We start from the raw sequence: 25,932 nt of genomic DNA, 5'->3' as shown, positions 1-25,932 counted from the left end.
CATTGCACCCACACAGACCCCACAGTCAGGAAGGCTGGCGCGATTAGTGCTGGTGTCTCGCTCATTTTCTCCTCTTTCCCATGGGACTCCAGTCCATGGAATGGTGTCACCCACCGTTAAGGTGAGTCTTCTTCCCTATCTCAATTAACCTAACCTAAACAACCCCTCATAGGTATCCCAGAGGCATGTCTCCTGTGAGATTCAAGAGTCTGAAGCGGCAATCAATATAAACCATCACAGGAAGTGTGTTTGTTGTTGTTGTTTTTTGTTACTGTCACCAAATATGTGATCAGGTGTCCTGAGGGGAGGAGTGTTTATTCTGGCTTACGGTTCAAAGGAAGGCAGTCGCCGTGGTGGCAGGTGTGGAAGCAGGAATGTTGTGATCCGCAGCACTGGCCAGGAAGCAGAGAAGGGAGCACAGGTGCCCCATTTCCATTCCATCCAGCCTGGAACTCCAGCCCATGGCAGGGTGCTGCCCACATTCAGGGTGCTTCTTCCCTCCTCAGTGGAAGCTCTCTGGAAATACCCTCAAAGATACAACCAGAGGTGTGTCTCCTAGGCGATTCCAAAGCCAGTCAAGTGGACAATGAAGAGTGATGGAAGAGGCTTCCTGGAGCCCCCAGGAATACTGCTACATCTAACTCAGACCCACAGGAGGAGTGAGTTCTGGCAATGCCTTCATGGGTATGTGTGGAAGTATTTGCATGTTCCAGCATGCTTGCTTTTTTTTTTTTTTTTTTTTTTTTTTTTTTTCCCAAGACAGGGATTCTTTGTGTAGCTTTGGAGCCTGTCCTGGAACTCACTCTGTAGACCAGGCTGGCCTTGAACTCACAGAGATCTGCCTGCCTCTGACTCCCGAGTGCTGGGATCAAAGGTGTGCACCACCGCCGCCGCCCAGCCATGCCTGCTTTTTCTACATAAATTAAGACATACTAAACACATCTTCTGTATCATGTTTTTTTTCCTCACTTCATGCTATATTTTTCTATATATTATTATGTATGTAAATATCAGATAGGTCTCACTTGTTGGAGTCAGGATCATATTCCTAAGATGAAGGCATCATAATTCATTCATTTATTATTTTTTTAAGATTTATTTATTTATTATGTACACAGTGTTTTACCTGCAAGCCAGAAGAGGGCATCAGATCTCATTATAGATGGTTGTGAGCTACCATGTGGTTGCTGGGAATTGAACTCAGGACCTCTGGACAAGCAGCCAGTGCTCTTAACTTCTGAGCCATCTCTCCAGCCACCCATACAATTCATTAATTGCATTCTGCCTGAGAGATGTTTTCTGACATAGGTTCACTCTTGTTTGTTGTTTGTTTGTTTGCTTGCTTTGTGTTTTTTTTTAAATTAATTTTAGGGTTTTATTTTGTTTTTGAGACAGGGTCTTACTATGTAGCCCTGGTGGGCCTTGAACTCACTATGCAGATGAGATTTTCCTCAGACTCACAAAGATCTGTCTGCTTCTGCCTCCTGAGTGCTGGGACTAAAGGCCTGCATCACCACACCCATAATTTGTTTTAATTATGTGTACATGTGGGTCTAAATATAGACTTGTGTATGTGGGTGCAGTGTCCCTTGTAGCCAGAAGAGGGCACTATGCCCCCTGGATTTGGAGTTTCAGGAAATTGGTGCGCCTCCCGCTATAGAGCTGGGAATCAAAGCCCTGTCTTCTTTGAGAGCACTGTACTATCTTAACACTGAGCTATTTCTCCAGCCCTTGTTTGTGTTTTTGAAACCTGATCTTGCTATGTAACCCAGGCTGGCTGGACTTGAATATACAGCGGTCCTCCTGCCTCAGTTTCTTGGGATTATAAGTGTGTCACCATGCACAGATAAAATAAGTTTACATGGTGGGGGCACACACTACAGTGGAAGGCCAGCCTGAATGAGGACCACTTCCACACCTTAAGATTTGTTTTTATTTTATGAGTGTTCTGCCTGCATGTGTGTGCAGCAGATGTGTGCAGTGCCTTGGGATGCCACAAATGGGAGTCTGAAACTGAATTTATAGACCATTGTGGGCTGCCAAGTGGGTGCTGGGAATCGAACCCTGATCCTCTGAAAGTGCAGCCAGAGAGTGCTGTCATCCGATGAACCTTCCTCTTCCACCTCTCACCTCCCTTGCCACATGGCATCCATTATCATCTCTCCCAGGAACCGAGACACGCTTTCCAATGGAGCACTTTAAAAACTAAATTGGCAAGAAAAGAAGCGTTCCATATGGGTGTACGTAAAAGGTTCTTCCTTGCCGGGCGGTGGTGGCACACGCCTTTAATCCCAGCACTCGGGAGGCAGAGGCAGGTGGATCTCTGTGAGTTTGAGCCCAGCCTGGGCTACAGAGTGTGATCCAGGAAAGGCACAAAGTTACACAGAGAACCCTGTCTCGAACCCCCCCCCCAAAAAAAAAATAGTTCTTCCTATTTTGTTTTTAATTAATGTGCGTGCTAGTGTTCATGGTGCCTAAAGAGGGCACCAGATCCCAAGGAAATGGAGTTACATTATGAGCCACTCAATGTGGATGCTGGGAACTGATTATGGGTCTTTTAGAAGAACAGCAAGAGAATAGCAAGTGTTCTTGATTATTAGGCCATTACGTCAGCCTTTTTTTTGTTTTGTTTTGTTTTGTTTTTTTCTTTCTTAATATCCTGCAAAACCCACAGCAAAGAAAAAGTGACCTTGGAAATAGCCCTGGAGCTGTATCTGTATCAACATGTCTTGTACCATAGTCCTAGTGAGCCCTAGCTCTTGGGGAAGGGTCCCCAGGCATACTCACATTTGGCTAATTCATGAAAAATTACATGAGGAAAAAGCCCCAGTTGGGGCCGAGTGTGCCTACCATCTTTTGAACATATTAGTAATAAACCTTTTTAGAGTGTTGGCTCTCCTTGTTCCAAAAAGCCACTGGCATATAAAGCTGTTATTATTAATGATTTTTTTTAAATGGGGTCTCACTATGTAGCTCTGGCTGTCCTAAAACTCCCTATGTAGACCAGGCTGACCTCAAACTCACAGAGATCCTCCCGCCCCCGCCCCCGCCCCGCCCCCGCCCCCGTCCCCGCCCCCCGCCGGCATTTAAGGCTTGAGCCAGACACCAAGCCCCACCTTCCCTGATATTTTTCAAAGCTGGTTCTCCTTCACAGTTCTGAAGTAGCAAAATGAAGCCTATTTCCTTAGCTAATTATTTCCTTACTTGATGCATGGATCCAGACACGCTGATATTGGAAGGACTCCCACACCCATGCTGGACTGATTGCAGCTTAGAAAGACCAAAAAAAGAAAATCAGTCATAATGTGGAAATCAAAGAGTCCTTGAACATCTGAAACTCATGAAGAGTTGAAGTGACCTTGACTGCCAGATGGCCTGTGCAGTTCCCATTGGTGGAGAAGCCTTGCCTTGCCCCCTAAAAGGTATCAAGGTTGGGATGTAGCAAGTAATGGCTGCCAAGAGGTGGCCTCTGCCAATTCACGTGATGTGTGCAAGCCACGCCCCCCACAGTCCCAGCACAGGCACTAGGAGTTTTCCATTACAACCTCTTCCAGAGACACAGGAAGAAGGAAGTCGCAGGTGACTGGCCCAGTTCAGAGGAACTGGGACTGCTCCTGTCAGAGACCCAATGAGGTCCCTGCACTTTTACTTTTTTCTTTCTTCCTTCCTTCCTTCCTTTCTTTTTTTTTTTTTTTTTTTTTTTTCTTTTTTAGAGACAGGTTTCTCACTGCAGCCCTGACTAACCTAGAACTCACTCTGTAGACCAGGCTGGCCTTGAACTCACAGAAATCCTCCTGCCTCTGCCCCCCATGTGCTGTTATTAAAGGCGTGTGCCACCCCAGCTTCTCTGCATGACTTCTGAGAAGGCAAGAAAATGCGCGTGTCAGGGGACACAAGGCTGCTTTGGGGAAGGCCATTTCCTGTTTCTTTCTCTCCGGCACTGATGTTCCATGTGCATTTTAGCATGTCTTCCCTTTCCATGTAGATTTGGATGGTTCTAACTCAAGTCCTCATATCTTCACACAAGCATTTGACTGAGTGAGCATCTCCCTAGCTGCAAGGGATTTTTGTTTTTTAAACTCAAAAGGTAGAAGTGTGAATTTTCCAGGGCTGGGAATTATGCTCGGAGATACAGCACTTGCTTAGAAAGTGTTGACAACATGAGTTGCATCTCTGGGTGGTGGGGGGGGGGGGGCGCGGGGGGGGGGGGCGCCTGGAGCAGGAGGAGGAGCGGGGGTAGGGAATAAGAGAGACAGATATTGTTAACATATCTGATCCCGCCCATTGGTGCCACCCTATGCCCTGGTGTAGAAGCCTATTCTTAAGGGAAAACTCCGCCCCTTCCCTTCTCTCTCTTCCGCTTTCCTCCCACGAGGTGTGCAACTCTGGCACCCCTCGCCTCCCTCTCACTCTCTAACCCTCTCTTCCCCCCCTCCCACTCCCGCTCCCTCTTCCTGTCTTTCTGCCTCTTCATCTCTGTATTATAATAAACCATCTCCACGCAGATGCAGCGTCTGGGTTGTATATCTCCACCTGCAGCCGGCCGCCATGCCCACATGGACTGGGCCGCCCGCCAGCCCACCGCTGTATCTGGGAGTGCCGCCGCGTACAATTCCTAACAGATACCCTTACTGCTGGCATATTTAAACATTTTCTTTGAAAGAAAGCAAGCATGATGCTGGAGCCTGGGCAGGGAGCCTGCTAATGGGAGGCTAGACTGAGACCTTTCAGAACAACCTGTCTCCCTGCAAGTCGGGAAGATGTGCACTCAGCCATCTGTATCAGGTTTACTCTTTCCGGGAGCAGAGCAAGCAACCGGCTGTCTTTCAGAAAGGGAACATCTGGGTGTCAAACAACAAGCATTTTTTTTAATGGCAGACATTTGCTGATGAATATGCACGTGTCCAGAGGTGAAGCTGCAGAAGCTGGGCCGTGATGGGCAGGATTCCTTGGAAATATTTTCTGTATCAAGTACCAGATGGCATTTGAGTTTCTAAAGACACTGAGGCTAGAGGAGTATGGCTTTGCTCACAGAAGGCCTGTTACCTGGCTTGGGTGTTCATGGCCTCCTCCCCTGGGACAGAGGAAGCAGAAAGGACTAATGAGATACCCGCAGAGCTCACGGTCGGGCACCTATGGGTGCTTCCAGGCTGGCTCACTTCGTCCTATGCAGCTTGAGCAGAGTGGACTCCAGTGCCACCACCATGCAGCACACATAATAACACCTGTGGGTTGAAGGAAAAATGCCCACAGGGAGTCTGGTAGACACTGGGTGTGTCCAGCGTGGCAGAGGCTGTGGTCACCCAGGCCCAGATTCTTGCCACCAGCCTGACCTGTTCTGAGGTCTAAGGTGCTGACTCCGCCAGGCTGTGCTCTCTAAAGAGAATGGCTTGTCAAGTCATAAGAAAGGCTGGATGAAGAGCCTGTTATAACCAGCCCAAGGGCTTTCTCGGGTCTCAGCCACCCCCACCCCTGACTTTTAAGACAGAGGAAACATGGAGCCCTCTCACCACATCCTGCCCTTAAATCACTGTGAAGACAGATTGGCCATCTCAACCTTGCCTGCCCATCAAGACTCCCTAGAGAGCACTGAAACAATGCTAGGAGCCCAGCTTGCCTAGACCCATCGGAGCAGGAGTTCTACAGGGGGAGATTTGATGGAGGCATTGGCTAAAGCTCCCTAGTGGGTTAGGAAGGACAGCCTGGGCGGAGATCTCCTGGCTATATTACACTGCCGTGCTGGTATCAGACTGAAGTCATCAGGCTTGCTTGGCAAGCTTTGGTACACCATGAACCATCTCTAAAGTTCCAGGCCAGGATTCATAAGACCTTATCTCAGCAAAACAGAAAACAAAGCAAATGAACAAAAGCACTCATACTCATGACATTTATAAGAATATTCTTTGCACCCCACCCCATGTACAGTACAAAAGAAATCTTTCAACGTAAGAAAAAAAGATTCGGGGGGCTAGACAGATGGCTCAATGGTTAAGAGCACATCTGCCCTTGCAGAGGTCCTGAGTTTGGGTCTCAGCACCCGTGAAGGGGAAGCTCACAATTTCCTGTAACTCCAGTTCCAGAGGATCTGACGTCCTTTCTGGCCTCCATGGGTACCTGCACACAAGTGGAATATACACAGAGATGTGTGCGAGGGGCTAGAGAAATGGTGTCTTCGTCACTGTCCTATTGCTGTGAAGAGACATCATGACTAAGGAAACCCTTATAAAAGAGAGCATTTAATTGTGTGCTCTCTCACAGGTTCAGAGGTTAGTCCATGATCATCATGGCCGGAAGTGTGGAGGCAGACGTGGTGCTGGAGAGGTAGCTGAGAGGGATGCTGGGCCTGGCGTGAGCTTTTGAAATCTCAAAAAAACATGACACACTTCCTCCAACCAGGCCACCCTCCTAGTCCTTCTAATCCTTTCAAATAGTGCTGTTCCCTGGTGACTAAGCCTTCAAATACATGAGCCTATGGGTGCCATTCAAACCACCACAGATGGCTCAGCCAATAAGAGCACTGGGTTCCCAGAGAACCCAGGGTCAATTCCAAGAACCGGCATGGCAGCTCACAACTATCTGTAATTCTAGACCCAGGGAATCGGATACCTTCTTCTTGTCTTCATGGTAACTGCATACGTGTGGTGCACAGACATACATCTGGGCAAGAGACCCTACATATTAAATAAAAGTAAAGATAAATTTTTAAATAAAAAATTAATTAATTAATTAAAATAATTTCTATACCTCAGAATAGCACTGCATTTAGAGATAGGGGTCTTTAAAGGGGAAATTAAGGAACTAGAGAGATGATGCAGGAGTTGAAAGCATTGGCTGCACTTCCAGAGGACCTAGGTTTGATTCCTAGCACCCACAGGGAAGCTCACAACTGTCTTTAACTCCAGCCCCAGGGAATCTGATGCACATGGTGAACAGACATATGTATAGGCAAAACATTCATACAAATAAAATTTAATAACAACAACAACAACAACTGGTTCTGGAAGAGCAGCCAGTGCTCTTAACATTATACGAAAAACAAAAATCCAGGGGCTGGAGAGATGGCTCAGTGGTTAAGAGCATTGGCTGCTCTTCCAGAGGACCTGGTTCAATTCCTAGCACCCACAAGGCAGCTCACAACTGTCTATAACTCTAGTTCCAGGGATCTGACCACCTCACACAGACATACATGCATGTAGAACACCAATGCACATAAAATAACAAAAATAAATATATTATTACAAAAAAAATAAAGAACAATTTAGGGGCTGGAGAGATGGCTCAGTGGTTAAGTGCACTGGCTGCTTGCTCTTCCAGAGAAACCAGGTTTGATTCTCAGCATCTACATGGCAGTTTACAAACAGCTACAACTCTGGGGATCTGACACCCTATTCTGGTCTTTAAGGGTACTGTATATATGTGGTGCACAGACATACATGCAGACAAAACACCCATACACATAAAACAGATAGATAGATAGATAGATAGATAGATAGATAGATAGATAGATAGATAGATAGATAGATAGATAGATATAGATATAGATATAGATATAGATATAGATATAGATAGATAGAAAGATAGATAGGTAAAATAATAATGGTAATTTAAAAATAAGTAAGTTTAAAACTAGGGATAGGTTTATAGAAATTGACTTCTTCAATCCGATAGAATTGCTACAAAAAAAGGGCCCAGCCCACTGTGGATGGTGCTATTCCTGGGCAAGTGGCCCTGGATGGCATAAGAAAGCAGACTGAGCAAGACAACCAACAGCATCCTTCCATTGCTTCTGCCTCTGTTCCTACTTCCAGTCCCCTGACTTTAGCTCCTGCCCTGACTTCCTTTGATGATGGACTGTGACATGGAGCAGAGGCTGATGCAAACCCTTGCTCCTCAAGCTGCTTTTGGTCATGATGTTTTGTCCCAGCAATAGCAACCTGAACAAAGGCAGGAGTGATGGCTGATAAGGGGCAGGCAGGAGAATTCTCAAGCACAGTGTGTCCTATTTCTTTTCACTTTTGTTTGTGTGTTTGAGTGTTTTGTCCATGTGTGTGTATGTGCACCACATGTGTGCCTGGTGCACAGTGAGATCAGAAGAGGGCATTGGATGGTTATGGGCTGTGGCCGTAAGTTTCTCCAGTTCTGCCTGGCTCCCCAGTCAGGATGAGTCTCTCTTATCTGTGTCGTGCAGCTGCTTGGTCCCAAGTAAACACACAGAGGCTGATATTACTTACAAACTGTAGGGCCTATGGGTCAGGCTTCTTGCTAGCTAGCTCTTATAACTTAATCCAACCCATTTCTGTTAATCTATATGTTGCCTCGTGGTTATGGCATTACCAGTCCGCTGGCATCACCAGTCTGCTGGCATCTTGTTGCTCCTTGGGTGGCGGGCTGGCACCTCTCCCATCCTGCCTTTTTCTTTCCTGTATCTCTGCTTGGATTTCCCACCTGCCTCTAAGCTGCCTTGCCATAGGCCAATGTGGCTTATTTATTAACCACTGCATACAGAAAGACATCCCACAGCAGTGATCTACTATGTGGGTGCTGGAAACCCAGATTCTCTGGAAGAACAAGTGTTTTTTTTTTTTCTGTTTTGTTTTGTTTTGTTTTACTGCTGAGCCCTCTCTCCAGCTCTATGTTGCATTTCTTGATCTTCAGGCCAGTTACCTAGCTGAGGTGCCTGGGAAAATTCCATATGTTTATGATTCGTGTCCTTTTCTGTGCTATTATACCTTGATTAAAAACTTGCTTGAACAAAAGAGAAGAAAAGGAAAAGAAATCAGGAAGGAGTGGGGAAGGAAGAGGAGGGTAAGGAATGGGGCTGGACACCGGTCCTGCCTGGTCTCAGGGTGCCTGGAATGCTCTGGTGTATTCACATGGTTTGGTTGGGGACAGATGGTTTGAAAGAGGTGCCAGAACTCTCTCCCATCCACCTCTGCTCCTGAGGGCTTGGCCGTCACTCAGCCTTGTCCATAACTCTGCTCACCCTCCCTGGTGCATGGAGATATGAGTGCCAGCCCTCCGGATACAGAGCTGGATTAATTTGATCCTCCACCTGGGTGTCTGTGCGTAGGCAGGCTGAGGGAATGTGCAGGTGGAATCCATGTTGAGCTGCTAAGATGGCCTTGACCTTCACCAAAGGTGGCCTTCCCTGTCCAAGCTGGGCTAATGGGGGAGGGAGCAAGTGTGCCGGTCAGAAAGAGGGTTCCAGAGATTGCAGCTGCCCCGAGTGTGGTCCCTTTGTCCTTGTCTGGCTCTCGCTTGCATACATGGGAAGTGCCAGGACACCGTGAAGGGCATTTCAGGCTGGGTGAGGGGACAGCCGTACATCCTAAACTGGCTGCCAAACCCTGTGGGGCTTCCAGAACACTTGCAGAGTTTCTGCTTGCTTTTTGTTTATGTCTATCTGGGGCAGGAGCTGTCCTTTCCTGGGCTAGCACTCACTGAGCCCGTCTTGATTGGGAGCAGCTACAGAGGAGGCGGGAGGCCCCCTCCTGGATTTTTCAGCAGCTTTGTGACACTGGGTACATCATGATGCACACCAGCCTCTCTGGTCCCCTCCTTAAGAGACAAATGCTCAGCATCCTTGGCTGCCCAGTGTTGCAGCCACTAGCCACGCAGCTATGTAAGCAAAACTGCATGAAAATTTAAGGTGTATGTGAGAGCGCGCAGGAATACAAACAGAAGCCAGAGGAAGATGTGAACTACCTTACTCCAACACTCTCCACCTCATCTCCTCGAGACAAGGTCTCTCACTGAATCTGGAGCTTGCTTTGGGGCTAGGCTGGTAGCCAGCAAGTCCCAGTGGTCCTCCTCCGCCCCCATCCTCAGTGCTGGGGTTACGAGTGTCCATGGGTGTTTTGACATGGCTTTGGGGATCTGAACGCGCGTCCTCATGATCACGCAGCAAGCACTCTTACTGAGCCGTCTCCCCGGCCTCACTTTTTCTTGATTTCGACACGGAATCACGTATCCCAGGCCAGCCTCCAGCGTGCCGTGTAGCTGGATTCAAACTTCTGATCTTTCCTCTTTCACCTCCCGATTGCTGGGATTACAGGATGAACCCCTGTACCTGGTTTGCACAGAGCTGGGAGCAAACCATGGACTTCCTGGGGCCTATGCAAATACTCTATCCCCAGCCCCTAAAACTCTTTTTTTTTTTTTTTTTTTTTTTTCTGAGTTGCCAGGCACATTTGTGAGCTCGGTAGCCCATGTGACCTGAGGCAGACTGCGCTAAACAGTGCCGAGGCGGGACATTAGGACAGAAGGTTCTATTGGACAGTGCTGGCCTGGCCCCATCTGTACTTCTATCTCCTTCATCCTGCTTCATTTATTATCGCTATCAGTGTGTGCATGTGCGAGTCAGAGTACAGCTCTCAGGGCTTGTTTTTTTCCTTGCACTGTGGGTTCTGGGGAATCTAGATACATTTCCTTTTTTGTTCTGACCAAAGCTCACCAAAAGACCAATCTAGCCAACTGATAACATTTAGGAAAGGCACTTGATGCTTGTGGCTGGCCATCTCCCACCCTTAGCCCATGCTCCTCCATGGAGCCCGTTCTGTGGAGCAGCCCAGAGAACAGGGCTCTCAGCACCCACCCCTGCTGGTCCTGGTCTGTAAAACCGGACATCATGGAGGAAAGCTTAATCCTGGACAATAGTAACCTCAATTTACGGTCCTGTATGCTTTGTTTTCAAGCTCTTATGCTCTGCCCCTTAACACAGCCTTCTGAAATAAGTATTGTCACCCATCTGTAACTGCAGATGGGGCTCTGAGACAGGGAGCTGATTGCCCCAGGATGCGTAATTAAGGAAAGTACAGGGCTAAGATTCCAGCTGAAGTCTTTTTGTTTTGTTTTTGCTTTTGGAGACAGGGTTTCTCTGTGAAACAGTACTGGCTATCCTCAAACTCACTCTGTAGACCAGGCTGGCCTTGAACTCACAGAGATCTGCCTGCCTCTGCCTCCCAAATGCTGAGATTAAAGGCATGCACCACCACCGCCCAGCCTAACTCAAGTCTTGCTTTGGGCTTTCTTAGCCTACTTCCTAGGTCTGGGCCAGGTGACCAGATGGCCAGGTGGCTCCTGAGGTCTATATTTCATCACAGAAACATTTGATGTTTTCCCTGAGACAGCTGGTGTGTTTGGGAGGAAGGGACTCAGGAGAGAGTCCAGGACTGAGGAGACAGGGAAGCTTTTAAGCTGGACCACAGCTGGTGGCCTAGGGAGGGGAGTGGGGCATGATAGTTAACAGAAAGAAAATGGCCTGACTCCTGCCTGGGGCAGGTGAGATGGTTGAGTTACCTGGTGGACCACTGGCTTAGGACACCGCCAAGGAGGCCAGTGCTAACTTCTCTCTCCTCCTGCTGCCCACTCCCATGAAACTTCTCACCAGAGACGTTTTCTGACTGAAAGGTACTGTTGGTTGAGGTATGCTCATTTCTTCTCGCCAATGATGCCTATGAAGGAATATATTTGACATAGTTTTCCTAGCTCAGATTGGCCAGAGTGCCAGCAATTTCCCAGCCTCTCCCAAGGAAGAAATGGGCTATTAAAGTGCACTTACTGACAGAAAGAAAAAAAAATAAAATGCACTAACCAGCCTCCTTCAAAACCATCCTATCAATGCCATCTGGTTCAGTTTAGGTCAGGTGGCCAATCATCTTGAGGGTTCTCAGGACATGGTACTTTCAGTGCTCAACTGGGATGTCCTTGGTATGGTTGGGAGGCAGAAGGTTGGTCACTCTACTGAGTGGCTACCATCCAAGAAACTCTAGCTTTGACATCAGAAACTGAAGATATTTTTATGGATACTACCAGAGGAGAGACTGAGTCCCGGGGCCTTGTATCTGTGTGATGGTGGCCAGGTGGAGCAAGACAAACTTCTAGATCATTGCCACGAATGGAAGGGCTTAGGTATTAAGGTATTAGGGTTGATGATGATGCAGTCCTGTAATCCCATCGCTTAAGAGACAGAGGCCAGAAGACTGGGAATTCAAAGCCAGCCTGAGCCACACAGTAAGACCATTTCTGTCCCAAAACAACAATAATAAAAAGGGCTGGGCCTGGAGAGAGGGCTTGCCTCTTAAATAACACTTGTTGTAGCCAGGCAGTGATGGTGCATGCCAAGGGAGAGGTCAGCCTGGTCTACAGAGAGAGTTTTGGGACAGCCAGGGCTACAAAAAGAAACCCTGTTTCAAAAACAAACAAAAAAGAACACTTGTGTTCTTCCCGAGGATCCAGGTTAGGTTCCCAGCACCCACACAGCAGCTTACGACCAGTTTGACCTCCACAGGTACCAGGAACACATGTGGTGCACAGACATACGTGCAGACAAAACACCCATCCGCATAAATCATTTTTTAAGTTTAAAACAGGGGGTAGGGAGGGCTGGCTCTGTAAGTCAGTTGAGAGAGTGCTTGCTGAGCATGCGTTGCAACAATGACTTCGGTCCCTAGCTGGGTGTGGTGGTGCCCATCTATGACCTCAGCACCCCAGAAGCGGCAGGAGGAGGAGGAGCACAAGTTCAAGCTTATTCTTGGTTATAAATGGAGTTCAAGACCAGCCTAGGATATATGAGACTCTGTCTTGACAGAAAGAAAATTTCCCCAATATTTAGAGCTCCCAAACCTCTCAATCAACAATGCATCGTTGCTAAAAATTTCGGGGGAAATAGGTGGGGCCATCAGCTTTGGGAGCAGAAAGCCAGGGCTGATTGACGGCACTGCTGGAGAGTTACTGTCCTCAGAGGCCCTGGGTGCATCCACTAGATCTCAGGTGAACAAGGCATGAGATTGCCTACCTGAGGGCAGGCAACTTCCTATCACTTTCCCTAGAAGATAGTGTGCTCTGGCTAGGACCAGCGGAAACACAAACTAGCAGGGATGAAAGAGTTTGCTGGGGGAATTCTGAGTGGCATCCTTTATCAGAGAATGTGCTGGAGACCATGGCCATGTAAGAGAGGAGCTCTCCAGAGAACTCAGAAGCAGATCCCCTTGGGCCATCCCTCTAGGCTTTGAGCCCCACCCACACCCCTGTGACTCAGCTCCAGCCACCTTGAGGTTTTGTATAGCTTTACAAATTTCTAGAATCTTGTTGGCTTAGTTTGGGCCAGGCATCTACTACTAAAATGAGGAGTGGGTGGCCTTTATTTGTTTTTTGTTTTTCAAGACATGGTTTCTTTGTGTAGCCCTGGCTGTCCTGGAATTGACTCTGTAGACCAGGCTGGCCTCAAACTCACAGAGATCTGCCTGCCTCTGCCTCCCAAGTGCTGGGATTAAAGGCACATGCCACTACCGCCCAGGTGGATGGTCTTTTGAGACACACATGGAGAGGTCTAAGGCAGGACCATGTCTTATCCATTCTACAGCGCCAAATGCAACAGGCACTTAAAGACTCAGAGAATAAATAAACGTGTGGACACACAAAGCCATCCTCTGTGACCTCCAGCTATCTTCCTGCTCCATGCCAGGCTATACCTGGGACTTTATTTTGTCAGTCTATAAATGCCTCTCTCAGGACCTGCCCCTGTTGAGAAGGGCACTGGGTATGGGACCACCTTCTCTGTTGGTAAAACCACACAGAACCTAGAGGGACAGATGAGCTCTGGCCCCTGGTGCAGAATCCAGAAATCCAGACCTCAAATGCCAGGTCAAGCAGAAGGAGAAGGAAGTAAGTACTCTGCCAGTTTTTCCACTGTTTTTCTCAGTTCTGAGTTCTCTGGGTATACAACATTGCCATCATCTAGAAGTTTCCACGTGGAAGGTAATGGGGCTTATCAAGCCATCAGTGGCTACCTCTTGCTCTTGCACAGTGAGAAACTGTGACCCTGGAAGATGTATTTTGTTCAAAATCATTGCACATTTCTGACAGGTCTCCTCAGTCTGGTTTGGGGTTCTTTATAGTGAATAGGAGTCCTCCATTGCTGAGGGATAATGCTCTTGTACACTGGTTTAATAAAATGCTGATTGGACAGTAGCCAGGCAGGAAGTATAGGCAAGAGAAGTAGACTAGGAGAATTCTGGGGACAGGAAGGGCGGAGTCAAGAGTTGCCAGCCAGACACAGAGGAAGCAAGATGACAAGGCAAAACAGAGAAAAGGTACCAAGCCACGTGGCTAAACATAGATAAGAATTATGGGTTAATTTAAGTGTAAGAGCTAGTCAGTAATAAGCCTGAGCTAATGGCTGAACAGTTATAATTAATAAAAGCTTCTGAGTTTATTATTATTATTATTATTATTATTATTATTATTATTATTATTATTATTATTTTGGAGTCATGGTTTCTCTGTGTAGTTTTGATGCCTGTCCTGGATCTAGCTCTGTAGACCAGGCTGGCCTCGAACTCACAGAGATCTGCCTGGCTCTGCTTCCCGAGTGTTGGGATTAAAGGTGTGTGCTGCCAGCCTGACTGATTATTTTATAAGCAGCTTTGGACCTCGGGATGGGCAGGACTGGAGGAAAACTTTCAACTACACTCCATTGCTATGGTGGGGGTATCCAAGACACCAGCTTAACTCCCTGTTTTATATGTAGACAGCTGTGAGTTGGGTAGATGGGTCTGCAAATAGTTGCATGTGGGGGTGATCTTGTTAGGACTTTCTTATATATTTAGGCATAGTTGGCTAAAACCTGGTATATTAATTACTTGTCTCTTTGTTGTGATGAAATGCCTGACAAAATTAATGTGAAGAAAGGAGCTTATTTTGTCCTATGCTACCCGGGCATATAGCCCAGTAGGGACTGTACACCTACAGGTGTAAATGGTGTGAGCATGTTTCTGTGTGCACACTCAAACACCTGTGTGTGCCACAGCATGCAAGTGGAGGGCAGAGGACAACTTAGTGGAGACTGTTCTTTCCTTCCATATTATGTGGGTTCTGGGACTCAAATTCTGGTCACCAGGTTTATGTGACATATGCCTTTACCAACCTGAGCCATCTCACCAGCCCAGAGTTCTCACCAGCACCTCCCAGGTGGTAACTAACCTGTCTTACCACCCCGTTCTTCTAAACAAGTGCAGGATTTTATTTGACTCCTTTTTAACAGAGTAACTGTCTTCCTTTATGAACCCTGTATTTCCTGGTACCCAGTCTGAACCAGGCCCTGGGGATTCTGAGGTGCTTTGGTCCCTATTCTGCCCTCTGGGGCATCACCACCTACCACAGTGTGAGACATATGAAGTCTCAGTCTGCCAGTGTTGGGTAGTGACTGCATCAAGGGACATGCATGGCCCTTGGGCTACACAGTTCTCCCAGGGACTCAGAGGGTTTCCTAAAGGAGACATTTGAGCTAGCCCCTAAACAATGGGTAGCCTTGTCTCAGACTGAAAACTCCTTTGAAGCATCAAGTTGCATAAACTGACTCCTAACTCTCATCTCCTGCCAGCCAGGGACCCTGTGCTTATTTCTAGGAAGCAGCTGCCGTTTCTTTGCTCCTCCGACACACTTTATTTGAAACCATCAGAAAGGCCTTTTGGGTGACCCATGGTTTTTTTTGTTTGTTGGTTGGTTTGGTTTGGTTTTTCTGACACAGGGTTTCTCTATGAAACAGTCCTGGCTGTCCTAGATCTTACTCTGTAGACCAGGCTGGCCTCGAACTCACAGAGATCTGCCTGGCCCTGCCTCCCAAGTGCTGGGAGTGCTGGGATTAAAAGCGTGTGCCACCACCGCCCAGCTAGTGACCCATGTTTTAATACAACTAAACCACATCTGTTTGTCATTGAGACCGAATGCCCTCAGCTCTCCCAACCACAGTTAGCTGGCCACAGCAAATGTTCCTAACAAGCAAATGTTTGTTTTGGAATCAAATACCTTCCAGGCTTGTGTGTATGGGGACCAGACTAAAGAGGCTGGCACTCTGCATCTCCTGATACTTAACACATTGCAGCTCACCACACTCAGGAGCAACCCCAGGCAGAAGACAGAGTCTTGCAAAGAGAATATCCACACGATCAAGGAAATGTCGGTGCACCCACACATATGAACGAACACACACACACACACACACACACACACACACACACACACACACACACACACACACAACAAGGAAATTGTTCCTACATTTTAAGTCTTCCCCAAATCCATGCTGTAGCACTTATCTGGCCCCCTGTCACCTTTGTTCTCTGAAACCTTTTGGACCTGCAGGAAACAATTCTGAACTAAGGAAAGTTAAGTTGGTTTCAGATTTATTAGGGGGAAAAAAAATCAGCGTGGATGGGGAAAAAAAAAAACAAACGTGAAGGGGTGCTTTTCTCCAGGAGGGAGACACACGGCTGAGCACCAGGAAGTGCTCCAGCTGCCCTAGCTGCCCCAGCAAGGCTGACGGGACATGGATCCTGTCTCTGAGAAAACAGTGTGCAGCAGGAAACCAAAGACGCACCACACTTAGAGTCAACCGGGGTGGCATGTGCGAAAGGCCCACCATTTCGGAAGGCGTCACTGTAAGATCAGTTACCGGAAGGAGTTTAGAAGGTGTAAACGAGGGGATGGAGAGATGGCTGAGGTTAAGAGCGTGCACTGCTCCTGCAGATGACCCCAGTTCGGTTCCCAGCACTCACTTGGTGCTCTTCTAGCTTCCACAGGTGCTGCACTCATGCACCGAATACACAGGACCAACCCATCAACACACAGGAATAACTAGGAAAATGCTAGGCACGGTGGCTCGTGCCTTTAATTTCAGCACTCAGGGAGCAGGCAGGTGGTTCAAGGTCAGCCTGGTCCACATAGTGAGTTCTAGGCCAGCAAGGCTAAAAGTGAGACCCTGTCTCAAAAAAAACTAAAAGAATAATTTTTTTTAAAAAGTGAATAAGCAAAAAATAGGAGAAAGATCATCCTTATTTTCACAGCCTACAAATAACACCATTATTACTTAAGTGAATACCTTCTAGACTTTTCCATCAAAGAACAATCCCATATAAATTTCTCCCCACAAAAATCAGATCATACTAAATCTGGAAACCTGTGCTTCTTCATTTAGCATTTCCAAACCATTTCACACCTAGGACTTTTCTTTCTTTCTTCCTTTCTTAATTTCTTTCTTTCTTTCTTTTTCTTTCTTTCTTTCTTTCTTTCTTTCTTTCTTTCTTTCTTTCTTTCTTTCTTTCTTTCTTTCTTTCTTTCTTTCTTTCTTTCTTTCTTTCTTTCCTCCTTCCTTCCTTCCTTCCTTCTTTTTCTTTCTTTCTTTCTTTCTTTCTTTCTTTCTTTCTTTCTTTCTTTCTTTCTTTCTTTCTTTCTTTCTTTCTTTCCTCTCCTCTCCTCTCCTCTCCTCTCCTCTCCTCTCTCTCTCTCTCTCTCTCTCTCTCTCTCTCTCTCTCTCTCTCTCTCTCTCTCTTTTGAGACAGGATTTCTCCTTGTAGCCCTGGCTCTCCTGGAACTCAGAGATTCTCCTGCCCCTGCCTCCCAAATGCTGGAATTAAAGGTGTGTGCCACCACTGCCAGGCTCTAAAACATTTTTTGACTTCTACCTCAATATTTTTAACAGTTGTAAACAATTTCTTCCTGAGACTGTATAGGAATGGAACCTTTTGACTATAATGAGCATGAATGTTATTTCCAGTGTTTGCTATTAGCAAACACGAGACCTAGCTCCCTTTTTCCAAACCATTGCTTGAATAAAAGGCCATTTGAGAACATGCAGTTATCTGAGTGTTCTGATGCCTCTGTCCCAGTGATCAGAGACCAGCTAGCCAGGCCATCTGTACTCCATGGCCTGACCTGACTTCTGCCTGACAGAAGACATCACAGAAATCATTATAAAAAGTAAGACTGGCTGGCAAGAGGGCAGAGCAGGTGCCAGTGCCTGCTGTGTGAGCTTGATGACCTGGGTCTGACCTTTGAACTCCACAGTGGAAGGAGAGAACCACCCACCCAAAGTTGTCCTTTGACAAAGTTGTCCCTCCACATACATGCTGTGATACACATACCACACACACACAAAATACATACACACACAATACAAACACACAAAATACAAACACAGACATAAACACACAGAAGAGTTAAGCTAAATTCTAGGATCTCTCAGAAGATTGTCAGCTGAGAAGTAAACATCCCCCCCCCCTTTTTTTTTTCAAGACAGGATCTCTCTATGTAGCTCTGGCTGTTCTGGAACCCTCTGTGTACACCAAGATGGGCTGGAGTGAACAGAGACCCATCTGCCTCTGCTCCCTAGTGCTGGGATTAAAAGGCATGCACCACTATGCCCAGCTACATTTTCCATTCTTTTACTTGTTTTTCAAGACAGGGTTTCTCTGTGTAGCCCTGTCTATCCTGGAATTTACTTTGTAGACCAAGCTGGCCTGCCACTCACAGATATCCACCTGCCTCTGCCTCCTGAGTGCTGGGGTTAAAGGGGTATGCTGCCATCACCCAGCTCTATTTCCCACTCTTCATTAGCAGATTTGGGGAGGATGAGCAGAACCTTGTAAGAGGCACCCAGTAAAGAAAAGAAACTTGCAACCAGCGCAAAACAGAACCAGAACACAGTTCACAACTGCCACTTTCTCCTAAGTTTTTATTTCCATTCTTGACTTAAAAAAAATATTGTGAGTTGTGTGGATGTTTGTGTGTTTGCCCATGTCTACACGTGGAGGTCAACATTAAGTGCCTTGTTTTATTAATTTGTGTGTTTATGTGTGCCATGGCACACACAGGAAGGTCAGAGAACAACTTATGGGAACTGGTTATCTCTTTCTATCATTTGGATCCCAAGAAATGAATCAGTTAGGTCTTTATCAGCTGAGCCATCTTTTTATTTATTTATTTTTTTGACACAGCATCTTGCTGACCCTAGAGTTCAATGACTGGGCATAAGTAGGTGGCCAGCAAGCTCTAGAGATCCTCCCGTCTCCACCTCCCCAGCACTGGGGGGACAGATGCACATCACCACACCTGGCTTTTGACGTGGGTGCAGATCTGAACTCTAGCAAACACTTTACTCTTTGAGTCTCCTTGACCACTCTTTAAAATATAAAAAACTGTTACTGCATGTGTGCATGATGTGTGGACACGAGCGCCATGACGTGTGAGGTTAGAGGACAATTCTGTGGAGTCCACTCTCTGTCCACCTCGGTATGGGTTCTGGGGATTGAACCTGGATCATCACACTGTCTAAGCAAACACTTTGCCAGCTGCGCCACCTCACTATCCCTTTTTTTTTTTTAATCTCCTTAGTAAAGTGAAATTATTTTATTAAAGTAATTAGTGTCACCTGCCCTACCACCTGCCATTTAAAAACATATATCCTGAATATTTAGGGACGAAATTTCCAGTTTTATATTTTGACACTACTTCAGAAACACCAATTACAACATTTAATTATGTTTCCCCAGAACTGTACACCTTGGGTTTGGAAACCACATCGCTCAACTGCAATAGCTCCCTAAAGTCCAGAACACATCTGCTGGCCCTGTTCTGAGGTGAGCCCACATATCCTAAGACACTCTCAGAGCACCAAGTTCTGCTTCTCAGTGGTTGGTGACCTGGGTTAACAATCACTTCAAACAAGCGTGACTCTTCTGGGTGGATGCTATCAGAGACCTCTCCAGGCTGCAGCTTTATCCACTATGGGTACTTCTCTGGATAGCTTGGTTCTCACACTTTCCTTGAAATCAACATGAACGTGTTACTAAGTTGTGTTCTTAGATTTCTCTTGAAGCCAGACTGACAGGTCTCTATCGAGACTGGGGACAAGCTTTTTTTTTTTTTTATGTATTCAGCATATATGACAGCAGGCCAGAAGAGGGCCCCAGATCTCATTACAGATGGTTGTGAGCCACCATGCAGTTGCTGGGAATTGAACTCAGGACCTCTGGAAGAGCAGTCAGTGCTCTTAACCTCTGAGCCATCTCTCCAGCCCCGCTTTTTTGGTTTTTTGAGGACAAGTTTTAACGCCCTTTAAAGAACTACCTAGCATGGGCTGGAGCTGGCTCAGTGGTTAAGAACATTTGTTGCTCTTGCAGAGGAATCGCTTTAATTTCCAGTGCCTACATTGGAGGCTCACAATCATCTGTAAATGGAGCTCCAGGGGCCTCATGTCCAGGGGACCTCTTCTGGACTTCACTAGCACCTGCACCCACAGATGCACACCACATGGACCCACATACATATAAACAAAAATAAAGTCTTAAAAAAAAACAAGACCTACCCAAGAGGCAATACCTATGGAAGCAAGAACATGCTGGTGCTGAGACAGACACTAAAATAATGTATCATGATTAAATAAGTTTTTATTGTCACATTTAACTGCTTTGTCAGATATACACTGTATATTTCAGTATGGCATAAAAATAAGAATATTTTCCTGAATGTCAAAATCTGAACAGAGGAGATGGTGATGGCACTTTAAAAAACTGGGATTCACACCGTGCTGAAGCCACTAGTAGGTAGCTGATAAAAGCTGGAACTCACTGCAGATAAAGTGACCCTCAACATTCAAATCAAACGGCAGTGGTGTAAGCCCAGCAAAACCGGGACAGCAGTTTCGGTGCCGACCCAGGGCACAACCAAGGCAGGGCAGGCAGGCCAGCATCTCATTTCTAAGCCTGTATATGCTGTCTGAGCCTGGGAGCTGGAGCTCAGGAGTAAACATCACTGTAAAAGACAGGAATCCTTTGGAACCAAATTTTAAGCCTTTTAACAACTTCTTCATCCTCACATGTTTTAACTATTCCAAGGAAAGGCAGTTGAGCGGCAAGCATCATGGGCTGACTGACCGCCATAAATGGCAGGTCTTGCCATTTCCAACCCAGGAGCCCAATATATTCTAAAATGTTTTTTAGTGGTTTTACACATTCTGGGCAAAACTAGAAAACAAGCAGTAGTTAAATAAAAACATAAGTGCATCCCAATGGTCTCCACACATTTGCAATTATCCTCCAAATGACAACTTAAAAAAGGGGAGGGGGTATGGTTATTCAGACCATTGCAGCAGATCTTATTCACCAAGATTCCTGGATGTGTTCTTAAAAACGTCCTTCCTCCACAAACCTAGCCCCGGCTGTGCCAGACCGAAGTGCTTACATCTCTTCCACAGGAACTCAGCTAAATCCGCTGTGTCTGGGATCTGTTCAGCAGACTCAGGCCTAGCATCTCACTCCTTTCTGCCATCCACTGCCGTGTGGCCTTCCTCAAAGACTCCAGAACAGAGGCCAAGTGTGCTAGTGCCGAGCAGCAGTGGCCGCCGTACACCAGGAGACAAGGAACTGACTTCATGACACTGATCTGGATGAGTATTCACTGGGGATTAGTATGTCTACATTTTAAAAAGGCAACCATTTTAAGTGACAATACATAGGCTAGTAGAAAAACGTTGAAACAAAGCCCTCTCTCCCATCTTACAAAGTCATGCAGACAGGAGAAGGAATGTCTGATTTGTTCCAATTAGGCTTCTTGGAATTAACAAAATTTCTTTTCTGGCAAAGATGAATTTGGCTCATCATAGAAAGTTCTTGGAAGGCTGCTGCTAAACTCATTTCCCTTTGAAAAGCAAATTTCAAGGCATGATAGTGCAGAGGTAAGTTTCTGACTTCTAGAGTATTTATAGACTAATTGTGCTTAGTCTCTCATCCGATTTAAAGAACAGACTACACTGAGGAGTTTCACTCTGCCTAAATTGACTAGTACATCCATGAATCGCACCAGAATTAGGACAATTTGATTATCATAATGATTCTGCTGTGAACCCATGCACTGCACCCCGAGGCGAGGACCAGCGGACAGAGGATTCTGGGGGTTCTGTGCATGGGGTGCTCCACTTGGGAGCCACGGCATCTGAGAAAGCAGTTCTCCCCACAGATTAAGTCCTCAACAAACTCTCAATAAGCCATTAAGAAAAGCAGTGCCAAGTGGAGAGAGTGTCATCTGTTTACTTAAATCTGGGAGGTCTGAGTGTTCCTGGGGTCCTCCTCGGGATGTGTCACAGGTCGTGAATTCTTTGAATGTGAGTATTCACTATGAGGGGACTCTGCAGGGTCAATCAAATTTTCATAATCACTGTCGTCTGACTCCTCCCCACTGTCTTGGGCTGCTCCCTGGGCAGGAAGAAGATCTGCCCCACTTCCAGAGAGCTTCAGTCCGGCACTGGTGGAAGCGTAGCTGGAAGAGCCCACCGCTTGAGGCCGAGGCATGAAGACACTCCTTTCCATGCGAGAGTGGCTCAGAGGGCTTTCTTGATTGTTTGGGTGGAAATCGGAGTAAGGGGGAGGAGGATCAGAGGGCTCAGTGTCCGCTAGAGTACTTCTCCCTTCGGCTGCAAACCCAGAATAGGACATCCGAGGACTGAATGCTGGCTCCAGATTTTCAGATGGTATCTGTCTGCTTAACAGGGCCTGCTGCAATCCTACATGGAAACAGGAAGAATGTTTTAACAAATTTTCTATCTTCACAGCTTTTTACTTCCACTCAATAAAAGGTCAACTTAAATGTTTTATCACGAGAAGTGATCATCATATCATACCTATGGCATTAGGGAATAGAAAGGTGAACCATTCACAATGAAGTTTGCACTGTGTCCTGCCAGTCTGCTGTTTTCATAGGTCAACAAGTTCTGAAGGTAGCTACGCAATAGCTACAATAATTTTAATATTAGAAAAAAAGTAAATAATGAACCTTTGAATTATCTTGTTTTAATCAATTATTATTTTATATCACTTCTATTGGTAGTACAAATAATTAACAGGGTTGTTGTTTGTTTGTTTGTTTGAATTGTTCATCTGTATGGGCATAGAAGTATTACATAACATCCTAGATGTAAACTCAGTTGCTTCTCATGCAGGCATTGTGATGCCAGACTGTTGCCATCTCTACATTGCAGATGAAGTGATTTAATGGGGCGTGCAAAGTGATAGGTATTTTTAAGATTTTAAACTGCATATTTATTTTTAACTGGGAATCAAAACAGCCAGTGTACCAGAAAAATCTGTTATCTTTATTCTCTGGCAAAATAAAAATCTAGTTTTTGGATACTACTCAATAAATTAATTGGAATATATTATAAAAGAATGTTTTGTAAATGATCAGCAAGGCTGTGAAGTTATTGTTGCTAATATTTTATAAATAATTTCTCTATACACCCATTTATTTGCATCTTGAGTACCAGGTCAACCATGGTTACACAGTGAGACCCTGTCTCAAAAAACAAAACAAAACAAAAAAGAAAACAGTTGAAAATCCAGGCGATCTGACTAGAAATGTAGCCCCCAATATGTAAAACAGGTTGTCACTTCAAATTATGTGCTACTTTGCCCACCTGTTGCCCACTGTGCTCAAAAATTTGGGACTACTAGCTGACACTGAAAACCATCCCACCACCTTTACAAGTCACATGAACGTGGAACATTCCTCAGACAGTATCCTTTCAAATATCACATTGCTTTTCTTTGAATGTGTATTTGTGTCTACTACTTGCATAAAAGTACCAAAGGAAGCCAGAGAGAGTGCTGGATCCTCTGGAACTGGAGTTATAGGTAATTGTGAGCTGCCCTACGTGGGTGCTGGGAACCTACTTAGTCCTCTGCAGGAGCAGCAAGCCATCTTTCCAGCCCCCAAGTTATAAGGCTCTAATGAACATAGGATACCATCCTGATATGTACAGCATGCCATGGTTAGCTTGGTAGTAGTTATCACGGTTGCTAGAAATAGATGATATTGTCAATACACACAAAAATCTGCACCAAATTTCTAAGATCTGTACTAACTTTTGCTTCAACTTTTCTCTTTGGTCCTCTTGTTTTAGTTTCAGAAATTTGAGGAATACCATGAAAAAAGCACTTCTCATTAAATGCTTAATGACAAGGAAATGTCCTTCCTCTATCATGTGAACCTGGTATTTGCTTAGTATAGAAGGAGTCATGCCAAACTGAAGCTAAGGAGCTTGGGTAAAGAGCTTGCCTAACACACAAAGCCTGAGATCCAGTCCCCACCACTACATAAAAGTGTGGTGGTGCTGGTACCGGGGAGGGAAAACTCAGGAGAATCAGAAATTCAATGTCATCTTCAGCTACAGAGAAAGTTCAAGGCCAGTCGGGGTATATGAGACCCTTCCTCATAAGCATGGGGATTAGGAGAGGTTTTCGGAATGGTCTCATGTCATTTGAATGGGCAATTTGATAATTAAAGTAATGAATAGTTTAGCCAGATAGCAAGACCTGTACTTCTAGCTACTTTGAGGTGGGCATGGCGGCATGCGCCTTTAATTCCAGTAGAGATCCAGGTGGGTCTCTGGTCTACAGAGCCAAGTTCCAGAACATCCAGGATTATACGGAGAAACCCTATCTCTAAAAACAAACAAACAAAAAACTCCAAAACAAACAAAAAAATTCTAGGTACTCTGGAGACTGAGGCAGGAAGATCACGAGTCTGATGCCCGCCTGGACCATGAAGCAAGTTCAAAGCCTGTCTGGGCAACTTATCAACACTCTCAAAACTAAAAAGCAGGGCCAGTGAGACGTTGCAACAGATTAACCCTGCCTCCTAGCCTGACAATCTGAGTCCAATCTCCTGGGCCCGTATACTGGGAGAAGAGAACCAACTCTTCTTCTTCTACAACCTGACTTCCCACTGATGCTCACAACAAACAAATACAAAACCAAAAATAAACAAAAAGGAAAGCTGGGTACTCATGACTTTAATCCCAATACTCAGGAGGTAGAGTCATTTGGATCTCATCAGGCATGGGAACACGTACCTGTAATCCCAGTACTTGGGAGGCTTTAGGGGACAGATCAGGCCAGCCTGGTCTACACAGTGAGTTTCAAGCCTACCATAGGTACACAGTGAGACAGTGTATAAAATAAATATAAAATAAAATAAAATGAATGCAAAAGGGGGGCTGGAGCGTAGTTCAGTGGTGAAGTACTTGCCTAGCATGTGGAAAACCTATGTTCAGTCCTCAGTATCCCACCCCAACAGACCAAGCCACTTCTCGGATAGGGAATGGTAGACTCAGTCAGAAGCTTACTTCTTTCTTGTTCCTTTTCATTTTTCTTCTGAGTGATTTGTCTTCTTAATTTGTTCACTTCTGCCTGACAAGATTCAACAACTCGTTCACTCTTTTCTACATCTGCACACACTGCCTGAAGGAAAAAAAACACAACCAAGTTAACTTCAAACCAGGCAGGAGGTAATCTGTAAATTCTGCTTTATTATAATCCCAGGAAAAACAGGACTGGAGAGATGGCTCAGCACTTAAGAACACTGGTTCCTGTTCTTCCAAAGGACCCAGGTTTGATTCCCAGCAGGCTCACAACACCTGTAACAGAGCTCCCAAGGGATCCACACCTTCTTCTGCCTCCAAGGTCTCCAGGCACTGAAGTCACCCAAATTAAATGCAGACAGGTAAGGTAGAGCAGTCTTGGGTGCAACTCAAGCAGAGCAGGGCTGAGTTCCCCTTTATGAGACAAGACCTCCCCACACAGCTCAGGCGTCATTTTCTGCCTTATTCCTTTGAAAAAGTGTCTCTCCCTAACATGGAGCTCCTGAGTTTTGTGGCTACACTGGAAGCTGGTGAGCTAGTGGTCCTGTCTCTGCCCACTCAGTGCATGTGCAGACATGCACAGGACCATGTCCAGCTTATGACATGGACCCTGGGATCTCAACTCTAGTCCTCACACGTCAACAGCAAGCACTCTCTAACCACTGAGCCACTTCTCCAGCTTGTTGGTTTTCTTTTTAAGGCTGTGTCCTAGAAGCTCTATCACATTAATCAACACAATGAGGAGTCAGTTTTAGTCATCTTAAAAAAATTATTTTCATTACGGGGCTAGAGAGACGGCTTGGTGGCTAAAAGCAGGACTGCTCCTGCAGAGGACTTGAGTTTGGTTCCTAGCACCCACCGTGATGCATAACTGACTAACTTGAGCTCAGGGGAATTCGCTGGCCTCTGTGGGCACTTACATTCACATACACATACCCACACACACACATATTTAATAAGTT

The 25,932-nt window shown here is 45.9% G+C and overlaps 1 protein-coding gene across 4 annotated transcripts in view; it reads right to left on the bottom strand.

The window, feature by feature from the left end:
- Positions 1-20,207: 20,207 nt before the first annotated feature.
- Positions 20,208-25,932, bottom strand: part of Abraxas2 (abraxas 2, BRISC complex subunit) — a 43,073-nt gene continuing 37,348 nt past the window's right edge. For all 4 annotated transcript variants that reach the window (XM_006976949.4, XM_042284968.2, XM_076554013.1 and 1 more), the window contains 2 exons: positions 24,956-25,070; positions 20,208-22,336 (listed from right to left, as the gene is read on the bottom strand). In XM_006976949.4, coding sequence (XP_006977011.1) covers positions 21,867-22,336; positions 24,956-25,070 — 585 coding nt within the window. In that variant the 3' untranslated portion in view covers positions 20,208-21,866. The remainder of the gene's footprint in view (positions 22,337-24,955; positions 25,071-25,932) is intronic.

Source organism: Peromyscus maniculatus, chromosome 1 (genome assembly GCF_049852395.1).
Source record: "Peromyscus maniculatus bairdii isolate BWxNUB_F1_BW_parent chromosome 1, HU_Pman_BW_mat_3.1, whole genome shotgun sequence".
Taxonomy (NCBI): domain Eukaryota; kingdom Metazoa; phylum Chordata; class Mammalia; order Rodentia; family Cricetidae; genus Peromyscus; species Peromyscus maniculatus.
This window is presented reverse-complemented; position numbering and strand designations above follow the sequence as displayed.